Source organism: Amyelois transitella, chromosome 10, assembly GCF_032362555.1.
Source record: "Amyelois transitella isolate CPQ chromosome 10, ilAmyTran1.1, whole genome shotgun sequence".
Taxonomy (NCBI): domain Eukaryota; kingdom Metazoa; phylum Arthropoda; class Insecta; order Lepidoptera; family Pyralidae; genus Amyelois; species Amyelois transitella.
The window spans coordinates 9,679,703-9,696,046 of record NC_083513.1 but is presented as its reverse complement, the minus strand read 5'-3'; the positions used below and the strand labels follow the sequence as shown (position 1 = coordinate 9,696,046).

At 35.5% G+C, this 16,344-nt stretch overlaps 2 protein-coding genes across 16 annotated transcripts in view; one reads left to right on the top strand and one right to left on the bottom strand.

Annotated features, from left to right (window-relative positions):
- The window catches only part of LOC106133065 (ankyrin repeat domain-containing protein 17), a 52,572-nt gene extending 49,087 nt beyond the window's left edge, over nt 1-3,485 (bottom strand). For 11 of the 14 annotated variants that reach the window (XM_060946365.1, XM_060946368.1, XM_060946373.1 and 8 more), the window contains exons 1-2: nt 3,113-3,484; nt 1,190-1,313 (exon numbers count right to left, since the gene is read on the bottom strand). In XM_060946365.1, the coding sequence (XP_060802348.1) occupies nt 1,190-1,313; nt 3,113-3,301 (313 nt within the window). In that variant the 5' untranslated portion in view covers nt 3,302-3,484. Of the gene's footprint in view, nt 1-1,189; nt 1,314-3,112 lie in introns of all 14 variants that reach the window. The other 3 variants (XM_060946366.1, XM_060946376.1, XM_060946367.1) reach the window with 1 other exon arrangement.
- Nucleotides 3,486-5,201: 1,716 nt separating this feature from the next.
- Nucleotides 5,202-16,288, top strand: LOC106133127 (solute carrier family 35 member F3). 2 transcript variants are annotated; one of them, XR_009657030.1, is made up of 10 exons: nt 5,202-5,840; nt 6,337-6,510; nt 6,999-7,164; nt 8,186-8,364; nt 8,779-8,907; nt 9,386-9,575; nt 9,954-10,043; nt 10,317-10,446; nt 10,898-14,614; nt 14,844-16,288. XR_009657030.1 is itself a non-coding variant. In XM_013332751.2 (9 exons), the coding sequence occupies exons 1-9, from the start codon at nt 5,517-5,519 to the stop codon at nt 11,013-11,015; spliced, it is 1,500 nt and encodes a 499-aa protein (XP_013188205.1). In that variant the 5' UTR covers nt 5,202-5,516; the 3' UTR covers nt 11,016-16,288. The 2 variants fall into 2 exon arrangements, 1 of the variants encoding a protein (XP_013188205.1); XM_013332751.2 differs by having other exon boundaries at nt 10,898-16,288.
- Nucleotides 16,289-16,344: the final 56 nt, after the last annotated feature.

Sequence of the window (16,344 nt, the reverse complement as noted above, 5' to 3'; positions counted from 1 at the left end):
GGCAGGCAATTTTTTTTTAAAGCGGGTTTTGTAGGATTGTCTTGTGGATGATGAAAATTGCCTAAGGGACTGTAGGCAATAGACTTCCAACTTGCAACGATCCCTGCATACTTCTTTCGCCTAAACTAAAAGGGGATATATGTAAAGTGAAAATTCACCTTCAGTCAGCCCAATAATTTACAGAAGAGTAGTGAGGCATATGATTTTTGATAATATGTACATTATTGGGTAGTGTAAGGAGAATATGTAAACCAAAACGTCATTACTTTAATCACCTTATGCAAAGAAAATAGTAGAGGAAATTTTTAATTTTACACGAAAACAAGTTTATAATAAAATCTCTACATCGCCTAGACTTTGTATAGAAATCTAGTTTTTTATAGGCTTTTCATGCATGATAGTTACTTATAATCAGAAATAACGGAAATGCATAAACCATTAATCGGTGACGTGCATAGCCAATTTTGTAAGGTAGGCAAATTTACTTGTTTTTTTTTTATTTTAATAACTATGCATGTAATTTTATATAATTAATATTTTTCACTTCATACGCCTAATTTATTGCATGTAATTTCCAGATCAGGTGTGACTTTGAACGACGTTTTTAAACGATTTAAAAAAGGAGCCGGTTTTAAATTCGACCATATTTTTTTTAAATCTATCTCTCTTCTTTGCATATTCCTGTTTGTCCCCGGAGAGCTGATTATTTGTATTAATGACATTGCGGGTCCTTGGCTACAGAGCTGAGCGACTGGTGAACATTAAGAAGTATTTATGCTATGTTTTCAACACATTATTGTTAGGCAAAGGGTGACACCGACCTTTTTTTTAGTTATGAACAGAAGAGTGAAGTGACTAGAAAAGACCAAGTGGTCAAATCAGATATATATCTTTTTGACTTGAAAATAAATGTAGTGTGCTGACTTAAGATTTTTTTTATAAGACAGTTAGTACATTCCATAACATAATGTCAAATTGGTCTCATCTGTTATGTATACAGAATTAAGAGCAACAGCACAAATTGAGATATGAAATTTCCAGACTATATTCCTAAATAAAAATGTTGTAACAAAAAGAAAAATAAAATAATTAGGTCATTAAAAATATTCCAGACAGAACCAGTCAAGTGATTGTCTACAAACAAATATGAAAATAGTTTATAATAATTAATATTAAAAAAAAGTCTTACCGGCAGCCTCCAACAATGCTTCAAGCCTTGCTTGCATTTCGGGGTCGACAGCCCTCTCAGGGTCGTCATGAGAGAGTAAGAATTTGGATGACTCTGCACCGCCACCTTCTTCTTCCATTTCCGCCTGTCAACACAATCGATAGGTATTAATACAATATTTTTTTTATACAGGACACATATTATACAAATTGAGCCCAAAATAAAATTAAACACTTGTTATGATACAGTAACAATAAACCAATCTAGGCCAATCTGCAAAAAGTTCATTTTTCCTAATGGCCCAGGTTGAACCTGGGACTTTGTATTTCAGAGGCAGGCAACACAATAAATAAAAGAATAAATCATGAAAAACATCCCCAAGGGTTCATCAATCCAAAATTTAAATGAATCTGGCATGTTTTATTTTTGTACTAGGTACCTACAAATTTGAACTTTATATAAGAAAAAATAATTCAAATATGAAAATTTATCTTCACATAGAGGAGTAGGAGAAATGTATCATGCAGTTGTATTTTTATAGGTGTTTCCTTGCAAACTTTGTGTGTAATGCAAATTAGTTATTTAAATAACTCATATGTTTATAATCAGTTAACTATTTTTAAATTGTCATCCTGTCAAAAGTAGAAATTTTGTTGTTAAAAACTGTAATGGTATTGCCGGACACCATGAATAGTGGACTTTACTTATTATTGCCACATTAAATTAAAAAAAATTGACATTTTTGATTGCCTCAGATGTAACAAAAATATCCTTGTCAAATTTTATAGGCTAAGTGAAATAAAAAAAAAAACTAAAATAATTACAATGTGATAACTAAATATTGATAAGTTACAAACTGAAACATCACTCGGAAATTCATGGTTAAAATACAGTGAGCCAGTAAATTGTGTTAGATATGTTTTTAGTATAAGTTTACAAATAAAATAAAACAATATAGGATTACAAGATGCACAATTTTAAATATCTCATTATAGTTTATTAGTGATGTTGAGAACAATGAGACACAGCTTGTTAGAATCACGAGGACCATTCAACATCAAGAAAAACAAAAAAAGTGGTATCTGTCCATAGCACACACATTATGCAGATTAATTGTAAGTCACTCAAATGGCAATAGCTATTGGTGTTGGAGAAGCCCTCTGCACTCAGAATGGTTGTCTTTGACTTACCAACAGGTCTGGCCTGCTTAGGCACAAACAAGCCAGCAAGATCTATAACACCAATCAGAAATATATGAGAAGTACTGACAATGTGGTGCGTTAGGACGAGTGTACGACTATATTTACTGTCAATGGTCCTTGTAATTCATCAATAACCATCAATTTTGCGCGAATTTACAATAGGCGTTTTGCATAATCTCCGCGCGCGTGGACTTGCACGTCACGTTACTAATGTCCATGTTACATTAAAACATACATCCAAATCAGATTATTTTCATGTTTACATCAAAACATTGTGACGAAACGCCAAAATCACTGATTTACATAAAATAATGCATGTGATCCAAGGAACATGGCCACCGTAGTTCGAACCTCATCCAAAACACAAATAGACAATGCAAAGTATCTGGGGTAGATAATGACTACAGTATTGCAGAATGAGAAAGAATCAATTAAATACTGTCTAGGTGATGCTAGCATAAATAATTTCATGCATTACTCAGTAGTACGTAGTACAATATGACTTTCTGACGTTTTACGGAATATTTGGCAAGCAACGCACTGTAATGGGAATATATAATAGATAAGCACTTTGCAATGTGCTATATGAATAAAAACAAGTATTACTGTAGATATTTCATGGAAAAGAAATTGTATGGTCAGATTAGACATGTACAAGATGTCCCTTGCAGTATTTAGAGCGGTACAGATAATCACATTCCCTCACTGCCACCGCCTCTTTTGAAAACAAAACACGTTTTACCTCGGATACAGAGTCATCCTCGCTTTCCGAAGAATCGGACATGTATTTGGCAGGCGCTCCTGAATACGTTTCGGTTTCAGATTTGGCTGGACTCGAAGCCGAACTCTGAGGAGTGGACGATTTTACCACATCAAGTTGCACATTCACCTTATCGATATTTCTGTTTTCAGACTGTCCAACATTCTGCATTTTTGTCCTAATCCAATGAAACTTAATTAGTCTTTTAGTATCAACACTTTATCTACGTCAGTAACACGTTCTTATATTAGCAAACAAAATTTATTTCGTCATTTAGTCAGGTTGATACCCGCCATGTCTACTACTATGGCGAGTTCCCGGATGCTTCAAGTAGGCCTTCCTTACCAATTATCTCCCTCTGGCGGTGAAATTATGAAACTTTGTGCTGCCATCTACTTCCAAAAATGCAAAATAGTTGACAATAGAGTAGAATAACTTTTTAATATTTTTTTAAGAAAACCTAATTTTACTACAAAAAAAAAAGCAAAGTATTAGTTATAGTAGTTTCCTCGCACTAAGTAGTTACTTAGTCTGAAAAAGTTTCAATAGTGAAATAAGAAATTAAAAATAAAGCTTGTGGAATGTTATGTTCCCTTTCGGTTATTAAATTAAATTAATATTTTTTTCTGGCAATTCATATAATACCGTACTACAATATTGACCAATCCACAGAATCAGATAATAATTTCGCCAATAAAAAAATCTTAACTTTGAATATTGACCAATGACAGTAAGGTACGAAAGACTGCATTTCATAGACAAAATAAAAAATATTCACAGGCAAAGGTATATTAATCGAAAAGTAATCGAATACATACATACATACATAAAATCACGCCTCTTTCCCGGAGGGGTAGGCAGAGACTACCTCTTTCCACTTGCCACGATCTCTGCATACTTCTTTCGCTTCGTCCACATTCATAACTCTCTTCATACAAGCTCGGCGGTTTCGGGTACTTTTGACCTGACCCTTTACCAGGACGTCCTTAATTTGATCAAGATACGTTCGTCTAGGTCTTCCCACTCCGACCTTTCCCTCCACACTCTCCTTGTGTTAATCGAATACCAAATGAAATAACACTTTGAATGGATAAGGCACCTCAATTAAATTGAGGATTGAATTGATTTTTAAAGGAGTAAATTTTACTCCTTTAAAAATTCATGTCACCGAACATACTTTGTTAATCATTTTATGTGCAGGTTTTCTCATGGTTATTTTCCTTACCGTAAGAGTATCAGTTAGTATTCAAACTAATTTACATAACTTTAAGAATAATCATTGATACATGGCTGAGGTGGGATTTGAACCCGTGCTTTTCTGCGCATCACGCATTTTAACCGGGTACCTTATTTTGAACACCGAGGCTCTTCCAAAAGAAATGACCATGCCTATGAACAGCAAAGTAACGAGTAAAAATCTGCAACGAACATGTATAAGATGTAACATTTAGCAATATGATTTTGCTTGCGACTTCACAGTGATCCGTTTTCCTATTTTCAAATTCAAATTTTTATTACCGTAGGAATTCCAAGACATTCTCGAAGTGCTTGCTATACTGTCTTAACTATTCCAAATTAATGATATTAATAGTTTTATAGCTTTTTCTCTCAGTTTCGCTATCGGTATCATTTGTTGCAAGTCCGTGGAAATTATATTTTTATCCCGGGAAAAAGTATTATTTCCACGGGATAGCGTCCTGGGCACCTAGGTAAACAAGATGCTATGTATAGTGACGGTTTTGTTTTAAACTTTTAATTTCAACGTCAACGTTGTGTCAAGTGTTAGCCAATTTCTAGTTTATGCGTGATGCTTGAATATACCGTCAGACAAAAATATATGACAGTTTTAGATTCGGTATATGGAAACCTAATTTGATTATATTATTAAAAATATTCAGCCTTTGTTTCAAGATGCATAAAATTTTTATTTTAACATTTTTTGCAATAGGTCTGGTGAATACGCGGCTTAATACCAACAATCAATGTTGCCAGTGATCTTTTGAGAAATGTCAAATTAGCAAATCTTGAAGTCAATCAGTGTCAAACAAACATGTGTCAATTGCAAAGTTAAGAGATTGTATGTCGGATCGAAACAAAACTGTCAAAAAAAGTGAAAACGAAAAGAAAAACGGAAAATGGTTGGATAGGCCAGGTCCAGCGATGAAGACGCTTATTGAATAATAATAACAAGTCGTCGATGCAGTCAAAACTAGGCAAAGGTGTTTACAACCATCAGATTTTGTGTAATAATGTCAAGTGTACGAGAAAATTCAACCATGATAATAAATAAAAATCAGCTGATAATTATTTCTTCTCTTTTAACGTATGTTTACTGGTGATGTGGTTGTCAGTTCATACCATGAGTGCCTAAGAGGCAAATAAAATTATGGCAAGGGACGGCGACTTGCCTACAATATTCAATCCAAAGCGGGTGCGCGCTCCATCTGTGATAATAACTAGTGAAGAGGCTGTGGAGAATGACCGCAGTGCTGGAGACAGCGATAGGGACCGCCCAAATGGACCGCCGACTCCGCTCAGCCCTAGGGCTCCTCTAACGCCTCAAGCTTCGATTTGCTCAGCTCCTCCTTTGACGACGCAGCCGTCGCTGCAGCAGGCTTACAGTGAGTCTGCGGCTAGTAGTCAAGATGAAGAGAGGCAGTTACGGGACAAGAAATGTCCCAGGTCTTGTTGCTCAAGATTTGCTAAGAAGGTAAACCATGAAAGTTTGGCAGCCAAATTTATCTATTTTATCTTATAGTGTACAATATTTATTTTCAAAAATAATCAGTGTATTTTAAAATTTCGTATAAGAGAGGTAAGCAGTCTTATCTATCTAAGTTTATAGGGTATATGTTTCATCTTTCCTCTCTATGATAAATGTGTCAAAATGTCAAATGAAACTGGTCTAAGTGAAAAGGTAAACCAAAGATATTGAGAAAATAAAAATCTTCTTCAGCAAATATTCAACCACTGCTGACCATGTGCCCCTCAAATATCTTTCTACCTCGATCCAACAAAGGTGTTCTGGTCCAAGTTATAACAGCATGGGTTTTTATGTAGTCAGACCAGTGAGCAAAGAAGACTTATGCTTTGCCAATATTCCTGAGTAGACCTCCAGCACTTTATATTTTACAATAGCTTTATTTATAGCCAATATACTTAGGAACTGTGGTACATATTTTCTGACTATAGGATGTTATTTTCAGATTTACTATGGTATTTGTGTGACAGCTGTCTTAACAGTGTCATGGGTGACCGCAACTCATTGCATCAAACACATGTACCTACAAAACTATCCGCTGAATAGTTATGGAGTCATTCCTAGCATGGAGCCTCCTTATGTTGTTTTCAACAATTATACTACTAAGATTCCCAGCCATGTAAGTTCTTTTTCACTGTATGAGCTTATCTTCAATTAAATACTTTATAACATAGTATATTTTGTATTTGTGCCGTGTGGTTCCCGGCACCAATACAAAAAAGAATAGGACCACTCCATCTCTTTCCCATGGATGTCGTAAAAGGCGACTAAGGGTTAGGCTTACAAACTTGGGATTCTTCCTTAGGCAATGGGCTAGCAACCTGTCACTATTTGAATCATCAAGCCAAATAGCTGACTGTGGCCATTCAGTCTTTTCAAGATTGTTGACTCTGTCTATCCCGCAAGGGATAAAATATTGAGTTTAAAAGAACGAAAAAGAGAAGAATGCATAAAAGTAAAACAAGAAGTGTTGCAATTTTTTATTTTTTTTATTATGTTCCAAAGATAAATTCTGTTTGTTACTGTGTTCATGGAGCATTTAAACATCCAATCATAATTGTCATTTATCATGGAGGAAATATAAAAATTAGCCAATTTCTTTTGCAGAACCAATACAATGCCCCATTCTTCACCGCCTGGTTTTGTACAAACTGGCTTATATTTTTCTATCCGCTGTACCTGATAGTGATGTTGATACACAACAAATGCAAGACTCCCAATGATATCGTGTTTGACGCATTCAGTGACTTTAGGGAGAAAGGATTCACATTTGGTACGTATGTATTATGTGAAATGATCAAGGGCTGTCCAGCCGTAATATAAGTGAATAAGCAGAGTGATATAATTACGTTTTGTTTATCCTGAGTGAAATATTATTGGCATAATACTTAAATTTTTTTATAATTGGCTAAGTATTAAAGTTTTCCTAACTTATGTATTTTCTATTTTTCTTAATAAGCATGATATTAGCTGTATGCCCGTCTGTCGTCCCGCCAGCCATCCATGTTTTTATGGTGACAAAAAGTCATGGATTCACCCGCAGGATTCAGGATTTGAACTAATGCCCGTCTCGTGTCCGTCACGTTGTGTGGTGAACCGCGGATCTGCCCGGCAGACAGATTTCTGTTGGGATATCCCGTGCGTGTATGGCTAGCTATTATGGCTGGCTTTAAAATTTCCGTGACGCAGCCTTTTCGTGTCCCTTTGTAATGCGACCACCGAGTGTCGGGCGCAATCTGTTAGATCAAATGAATGCCCTAAAATAAGGCCACAACAATAGGACCTAAAACATTTACTTTCCAGCTATGTCGCTAATCCGGTACTGAAATAATCTATACTAATATTATAAAGCTGAAGAGTTTGTTTGTTTATTTGAACACGCTAATCTCAGAAACTACTGGTTCGAATTTAAAATTTCTGTTTTTGTTTTGAATAGACCATTTATCGAGGAAGGCTTTAGGCTATATAACATCACGCTGCAACTATTAGGAGCGAAGAAATAATGGAGAATGTGAAAAAAATTGGGAAAAATTATTCATCCTTGAGGGCTTCAATGATGCCCAAAATAACTATTCCACGCGGACGAAGTCGCGGGCACACCTAGTCTATACTAATACAAATAAGTGTATAAATTTGTTTGTTTTTAAGAACTTATCTTCAGAAAATATGAATGAACATGAAAATTCTTTCACAGTTTAGGTTACATTATCTGAGACTGTGTATGTACCACGAGCGAAGCCGTGTGGGCCGCTAGTAAAGAGCTTTCCCTTGATTGACTTGCACGTTTCCTGTAGCCCGCTTCATAAGTCGGTGCGGCCTGTTCTGCCTGCTGTGGGTAGTGACCATCTACATGTACACATACTCGCTGAAGATCCTACTGTCAACTGATGTGGTCACGCTGTTCGCGACTAACGTCTACTGCGTGTACTTGCTGTCTTGGGTGATACTGCACGAGCAGTTTGTTGGAGTCAGGGTGAGTCACTTAATAAATCGTTACTTAAAAGTAAAGTAAAAAGTAAAAAGAATTTATTCAAAGAGTATAAGATATACTTAGGTAATAAGTCTGTGAGTTGGTGGCAGGCCTGGTGTTAGGTTTTTCGCAGCAAGTAAATTATCACTTACACCCTTACTTACACGCATTATTTTGTATTTCCTGATATTTGAAGTTATATAGGTACATAAATAAAATCACGCCTCTTTCCTGGAGTAGGCAGAGACTACCTCTTTCCACTTGACACGATCTCTGCATACTTCCTTCGCTTCATCCAACTTCATAACTCTCTTCGGTGCTTATTTGAAGTTACGTAATGAAAATGCAGGATATGCGTTAACATATATAAATTAGTCCTGTAAACTTTTATACTTAATGTAAACTTTTGTTCTATAGATCGTGGCGGCCATTTTGTGCGACACGGGCATTGCCCTCCTAGCCTATATGGACGGCATCACCGGCAGCTCTACGCTGGGCGGGGTGGTGCTCGCCGCATGTGCTGCGGCCGGATTCGCCATCTTCAAGGTTGGCGACCACACTAATGTAGGGGCGGCCATCTTCTCTGATACGGCCATAGGCGTCTTGGTGTATATAACAATCGTAGAAAAGTGAAATTCGGCATGTAGGTTCTTTGGGCGGTGTGGGAGAACAAGAGGATTCCCTAATGGGAACGAGTTGTATAACGTGTTTGCGCGTTCAACAAAATCTACATCTACATACATACATATGGTCGATATCCCTTGCGGGGTAGACAGAGCCAAGTCTTGAAAAGACTGAATGGCCACGTTCAGCTATTTGGCTTAATGATAGAATTGAGATTCAAATAGCGACAGGTTGCTAGCCCATCGCCTAAAAAAGAAACCCCAAGTTTGTAAGCCTATCCCTTAGTCGCCTTTTACGACACCCATGGGAAAGAGATGGAGTGGTCCTTATCTTTTTTGTACTGGTGCCGGGAACCACACGGCACAAACTCTAGTTACCAAACATTTCTTTATTGACACAGGTGCTGTTCAGAAAGGTGATGGGCGAGATGAATACAGGTCAGAAAGCCCTATTCTTCTCTATCCTGGGCGTGGTCAGCGCTTCTCTCCTCTGGCCCGTCTGCCTGGCGCTGTACCTCACCGGATCGGAAATGATTCCCTCGCACCGAATGCCGTGGGTGCATCTGATGGTGACCAGTGTTTCTTTACTGGGTAAGTTGTTGTGATAATTGTCTTTCTTGTGTTTTTTTTTTGTGACGTTTTTTTGAGGTAAAACGTCGCAGGTAAGAGAGATGAGAGATAATTCGAAGATCCATAGAATAACCACAATCTGCTTTGATTGCTTAGACTTAAAACATATTTGAATTCATTAAAGTATTACCAAGGTACTTACAAATATAAATATGTATATTCATTCCAAGGTACAAAAATATAGTCTGCATATTAGTATCGGTATTCTATCGATTTCGATTGGATGAATTTGTTTATAATTTTATTACTTAATTCTTTCTTACTTTCGCACACCTAACGTCAAGTGTCAGCATAGATTATCTAGAAAATGTAATACTTTGGCCCAAACTTTTTTTCCAGTGTTCCACCTGGTGTTCCAGTTTGGCAACATAATAACATACAATATATTTGTATCGCTCGCTCTTATCACGGCGGTCCCTGTGTCGGCAGGTTGGTGAATTTCATTTTTACGCAAGTTTTACCTAACACGAAATCTGTTTGGGTTATTTAAATGGATTATGTTTTACCTAACACTAACGATCTTTGGAATGTGTTAAAACCCTGGCTGGGATTTACTTTTTAAGACTGTAAAATATGTGCCGTGAGGTGCCCGGCACCAATAGAAAAAATAATAGGACCACTCAATCTCATTTCCATGGATGTCGTTAAAGACGACTAAGAGCTTTTATTTTTTATTATGGTGGAACATTTCATCATTTCCAGCTCTAGACGTAGTTCTGTACGACGCTCAGTTCGAAGGCATGAAGTTGGCTGGGGTGATACTGATTACCATCGGGTTCTTCCTCGTCATGTTCCCGGATAACTGGCCAGACTATATCATGAGGCTTTTGAGGTATGAGTTTCTGCTTTGTCCTTTATCCAATGTGAATTTTATAGACATTTTTCATACGGTAAGCTAATTCATGATTATTAACTTTAAACTCTGGCCTGGTAATCTTATAAGGTAAATAGTTAAGTTAGACATAGCGCTCTATCAAAATCACTGAACAGATTTAGCTGTAATACTGGTTTACAAGTGGTTAAATTGACATAGGTATCGGCCCGTAAAGGTATTTCAGAAATAATCGCGAGAGCAAAAGGTACTTCAGATCATCCTCCTGGCGTTCTTCAACTCTCTCAAGATGAGCGCGGTTTTTGACCAAGATCCTGAATTTAGTTAGTCAGGTTTTATGATACATTTCCTTGTAACTTGACCGCTAAAAGTCTCTTTTATTTATAAAAAACCCTATGGAAGTAAATCAATAGGTACAGGCGATTACAATCATTGTTTACTAATCCAAAAGATGGAGCCGCCGTCGCCAACGCGGCAACAACGGCTCGGGCCGCAGTCGAGACGCGATGGACTACCGCACCGGATACATCCGTTCGCACTTGCGCTCGCCGTCTGGCCGGGTGCGGTGACCGCCCGAGCCGGACGACGACCCGCAACTGGCGCCCGCGGACACATCGTGCATGTGAGGCGGCGGTGGGGGTGGGGATGACGGTTTCGGGCCGCTAACAATTTTTTTTTTCACATGAGGGATTCCAAATTTGGCAAAAATCTTGTTGCGTAATGGATAGAAGTATGCGGAAGGTCTACAGCTTTCTTTTTATTAAATGTTCTGAATTTAAATTCGTATGGATCCTTATGTATGTGGACGGCCTTAGAGCGACCATGAAAGCACCAAGGAGAATGGGACCCTAATTATTTGTTATCTTCGTCGACTCTAGTAACTAAACTTCTTAGGAACTTTTTGTGTTTCTAGCCTGTGGTTGGAGTAAAATGGACTTAGTTGTCACCTAGTCAACGTGTAGATCGTATTAGTATCTTAAGAATACCGTCGAGTCCACCTTGTAATGTTAATCTATGTCTAGTCTAGCATGTGATAGTGGTGTGGTGCGATTTATTAGGCCAGTCTTATGTTTTTTTTTATTTATGTACAAAAAAAGGAAAAAAATCTTATAGTAAATTTATATTATTATTTTTTTTTTATTTAAAAGAATGTATTAAATCTTAACCTTGTAGTTATTTTTTTAAAGAAAGTGACCTATTTGTTTAGGAAATATGATGAATATGTTTTTCGATATTTATTTAAGTCATTCACTCAATATGTACTTTACTGCAATTACTAAATTATGAACAAATTATTAAGAAATCTAGTTTCTATAGTCTATGACCGCTCAAAAATTATACTAATCTAATTACTTGCAATATATAACTGATGAAATTATGCTCACTGTGACTGCCTTATTATCAAAACATGTATAGGTTCCTCATTTTGATGAATAATTTAGTACATTGAATTATCTCAGGAAATAGTATAATACGAATTAAAAAATAAAAAATAAACGGTAATTGCACCTCTTCCATTCTATTAAATTGATGTTGTGATCCTCACTGAGTCGAATAGAGTAGGTTAGAAATCAAATCTAGAAATGGCAAGCGTATGACAAAAACTGGCTTTTTATAAAATCGAAATTTAAGAACAAAAAATGTTACAGTCCCGATTTTATCAGGCCATCACTGATAAGTATATTTTAAATTTTTTTATTGTATAATAATAAATATACAAAAAACCTAAATGTTTTAAATATTATTAACACTTTTTTTTGTTGATTTGTATAAAAATTGTTAAGTTTCTTTATTTATGTTTGTATAGGATGTAAATTACATATGTATATCCATTTCTGCATTCAGATTTAGACGCAAACTTACATTAATTGCAATTTTACTGTCACAAGTAATAATTGAATCCTAAAATCTAGTCAAAGTCTTTAGTCAGGTTAAAAGTAGTGATGTAAGTACACTGTCTTTATATTAGTTTGTCTATGTTTTTGTTAAGTAAGCTGATTTTATTTTTTTGATAATGTTAAAAGTGTATACAGGCTGTAAGGGTAATTCAAAAACAATGTAAAATGATACGTATGGATGTTGTTTTATAGATATGTTTTCGGTGTGGGATTTTTTTTTATTAGCATAACACAAATAAACGAACGCCAGAACGATGATTACTAAAATTTGTTAGTAGATGGTAGAAATAAGTCTCTGAAACCTTATAAACTGGTTGTATGTTAGAAATAGCTTGGTAGTTGTTGGTCAAAAATCGATACATTTTTATTTGGAACCGTGTATTTTTCGTAAGGCGGCATTTGTTTCATCCCCTCTCGAAAGCTAGTTTCGTGTGACCACGCGATTGCGTGTCGCACGGAATTCAATCTGTTTAACGATCTATAAGTGGGTGCGTGGCGTCTTAACAGAACCTATTTTAGATCAACATCACCTTGTAATAAAGAGAATTAATCAAATCTATGAATAGCTCACAAAATCATTATTAGGATATAGAGATTAAAGACGCGTAGTAATTAATAATAAAAATATGAAAATTGTAACTCATGATATAGATTGCCACGGAAGTGTTAACAATATGACAGTCAAGCTCTCCTTTTAAGAATTGGCTTTCAGTTCGTTATTTTCTATGCTCCATAATTTTACATTAATTGATCTATATGACAACAGGATGGCACGATGATTATGGTGTAAGTGCGAAAGGGATAGACGTATGTAATATACACCTGTCACAGATGAAGCTAACATCTGCAAATTATGATTGAGATAATTTAATTTCTATTTCTATTTCTATTAAAATAATTATTTCAGTGTTATAAATTGTTTTATATTGTTATATTTTATTTGGTTAAGTTGATATTTAATTATAGTATCTAATATAAATATATAACCTTTGTAAGCATGAAACCGCCCCAAATGTAGATGTTAACATTGAATCGACTAGCATGTAGATTGGTCACATGATGTTAGTGTAGAATTGTTACTTCAAAAGATGGCAATATTTTGTAACCAAACTTAAGATCGAATATCTATCGGTTTACTGTCTTTCTTAAAATTAAACAAACTTTTTCATAAATACGCGATTCCTGGATGAAGAGACAATAAGTAAAATCATCTTGAAATCTGTCTAAAAAATGTTTTGTTGAAACAATATTATCTTGAAAAATTTAACCTTATGGTGTAGATTCTAAACATAGTATAGTTGCTTTAAAAAAACACCTCAGATTGTAGATTAATACACAAAATGCGATCTGATATTTCTCTGCTATTCTATACTTTGATAAGTAATCACTAAAGCTTACTTATGATACTAAATTTCGTCCCATATAAAACGACAGTACAGTCAACGACAAAAGTGGACTTTATTTTTGTTGGCTTACGGCAAAATTAGTTACTTTTAACATTTTAAATAACTTTTCAGAGGACGTAGATCATCTCACCGATATCTCTAGGTAAATCTTGTTGTTTACGAGAACATTTTTCACGAAGTCCGGGGTAGTGGGGAAACAAATCAGAAACCATATCTTTTATGTTTGAAGGACACAACCATATCACAAGAAGCGCTATAACTTGCTATTCTTACTACTTCACTTTTGTCGTTGACAGTACAAATAAATTTAAATGACTGATTGAATGTAATTAAATGTTGTTAACCATTGTTTTGAATGGTTCATTTGTTACGTGCCTCGACGAGGCTTATAGGTTTGTTGTAATTGTTATAAGTTTGTTTATTCCCTACAATAACTAAGTATATACTATCCGCTTGAGGTCAGTCGCGTATTTTGCTTTATCTTTTAATTGATATATTATAGCCAAATTTTATACCACCACCAGCAGCAGCACCAGCTTTTGTTTATTACTAACTCATGCAAATGTATAAAATTTTAATTGTATATGTAATAACTTTAAAATTTCGAAAAATTAAATAAATCACTTTTGTATCTGCCTTCGTAGCATGACACGCGCAACGCCATTTTTTGTCGCGCGTAAAACTATCGCTGTCCCGTGTAGCTTCATAATAAAAAGCGATAGTTTATTGCGCGATGAAAACGGTTTAGCGCGTGCTGTGCAACGGGGGCTGGTGTCGCCTGTGTTTCAAGTTATCTAAAAGTTTAACAAACCAGAAACTGAATTTAACTTATGAAAAACAAGCAAAATTGGCTATTATACCAAGGTCGGAGTGGGAAGACCTAGACGAACGTATCTTGATCAAATTAAGGACGTCCTGGTAAAGGGTCAGGTCAAAAGTACCCGAAACCGCCGAGCTTGTATGAAGAGAGTTATGAATGTGGACGAAGCGAAAGAAGTATGCAGAGATCGTGGCAAGTGGAAAGAGGTAGTCTCTGCCTACCCCTCCGGGAAAGAGGCGTGATTTTATGTATGTATGTATTATGTATACCAAGGGGCTTATACAGGTTTTATGTAAAAGATGATCCTCTGGCATATTGATCTTTGAAGTTACCAATTTTCTTGATATGTTCTGTTTCTTGTAAAGTCTGAAAGCTACATTAAGCGAATTGCGATTGTAAGCAAATTTACGCTTATAGTCCCAGAGTTAGAGATTTCATTAATCTGATAATGACTGATTATTTCGATATAACACAAGTGATGCCAAATAAGTTAACTCGTTTTTTGGAAACAATTTAAAAACATATGAAAGCTACACAATACTCAACTGATATAGTTTGCTGTAGTTAAGTGAGCCGGGTAGCAGACCATGTGGGTATTTGTCAATATAATGTTCATCATTTATACATATACATTATGTAACAAAAATCCTGTCCGATCCTCGAAAGTCATGATGAGAAGCTTGTGTAAGTTCTATTCGTTGATTTCTCGATAGTGGACAAGTACAAAAATTTTCTTTTGGAATTGGCAACACTTTGTCGTTCGATTGTCAGCAGACGCAACCGCCGAGACAATGTTTTCACTTTATTTAAATTATAAATACTGCGGGAATTGATAAGAAAACTATTTTTTTTTTTATTATTGTGAAATGTAGTTTACGACATTTCCTTAGGTTTTTTTTTAATTTTGTCACTTGGGTATGCCCGTTTCGGTCGGACAGGATGTGTTACCTATTGTATATTAAGTATTATTTACAAATACGTAATGTTGTATGTTAGGAATTAGCTCAATTTATCTGTTGTGATCGAAGTTTTACTAAGACTACACTTTATGTATACATGGATGAATTTCTTTTGATGATCTCAATGCGAAGTAAATACAAATAATGAATTTAAATATCGATCTCAGATGATGATAAAATGTTGTACGCTGGACGTCGTCCGCCAGTCTTTATTGCTCGTTTTAATTGTAAAATTTTAAAGACTGAATTAAAAGGAAATTGATTAAAATTCAATTACGCTGTCATTGGTGTTTAGTCATTAGTTGATATTGGAAGTATTTATATTAACGTGGTAGTGAATAATAGGGTCGTTTTTATCGGTGTTAGATTTTAGAACGATTCATTATTGGCGCTGATAATTTTTGATTGTTTGAATTTCGACCAAGAATGTGCACACGGCTTAGGAGATACCTGAGCCACCTCCCATACATCAATTAAGGCGAGGAGGCAACTTTCTCCGGGGCCCGCCGTAATATTTTTTATCAGTTGTTGCAGATATTTCACTGCTAGGTAGGTACCTTATTTTGTAGCTAAGTGTTTTAAATTTATTCGTTTTTTAAAATTTATAATCTTTTTGTAACATTTTATCAAGGGATTAAAAATTGTCAGCTCCTATTTTATACGTTAGGACACGAGTTAGAAGCAACGTAATATAAAGCGAGTAGCAAACACGAGATAACACCTTGGCCCCTGTGATTCATATGTTAACCGTAGCGTACTGTTGGTTTAGAATAAAATTTGTAATAAATCATACCAAAGTTTTATTTGCAATATAC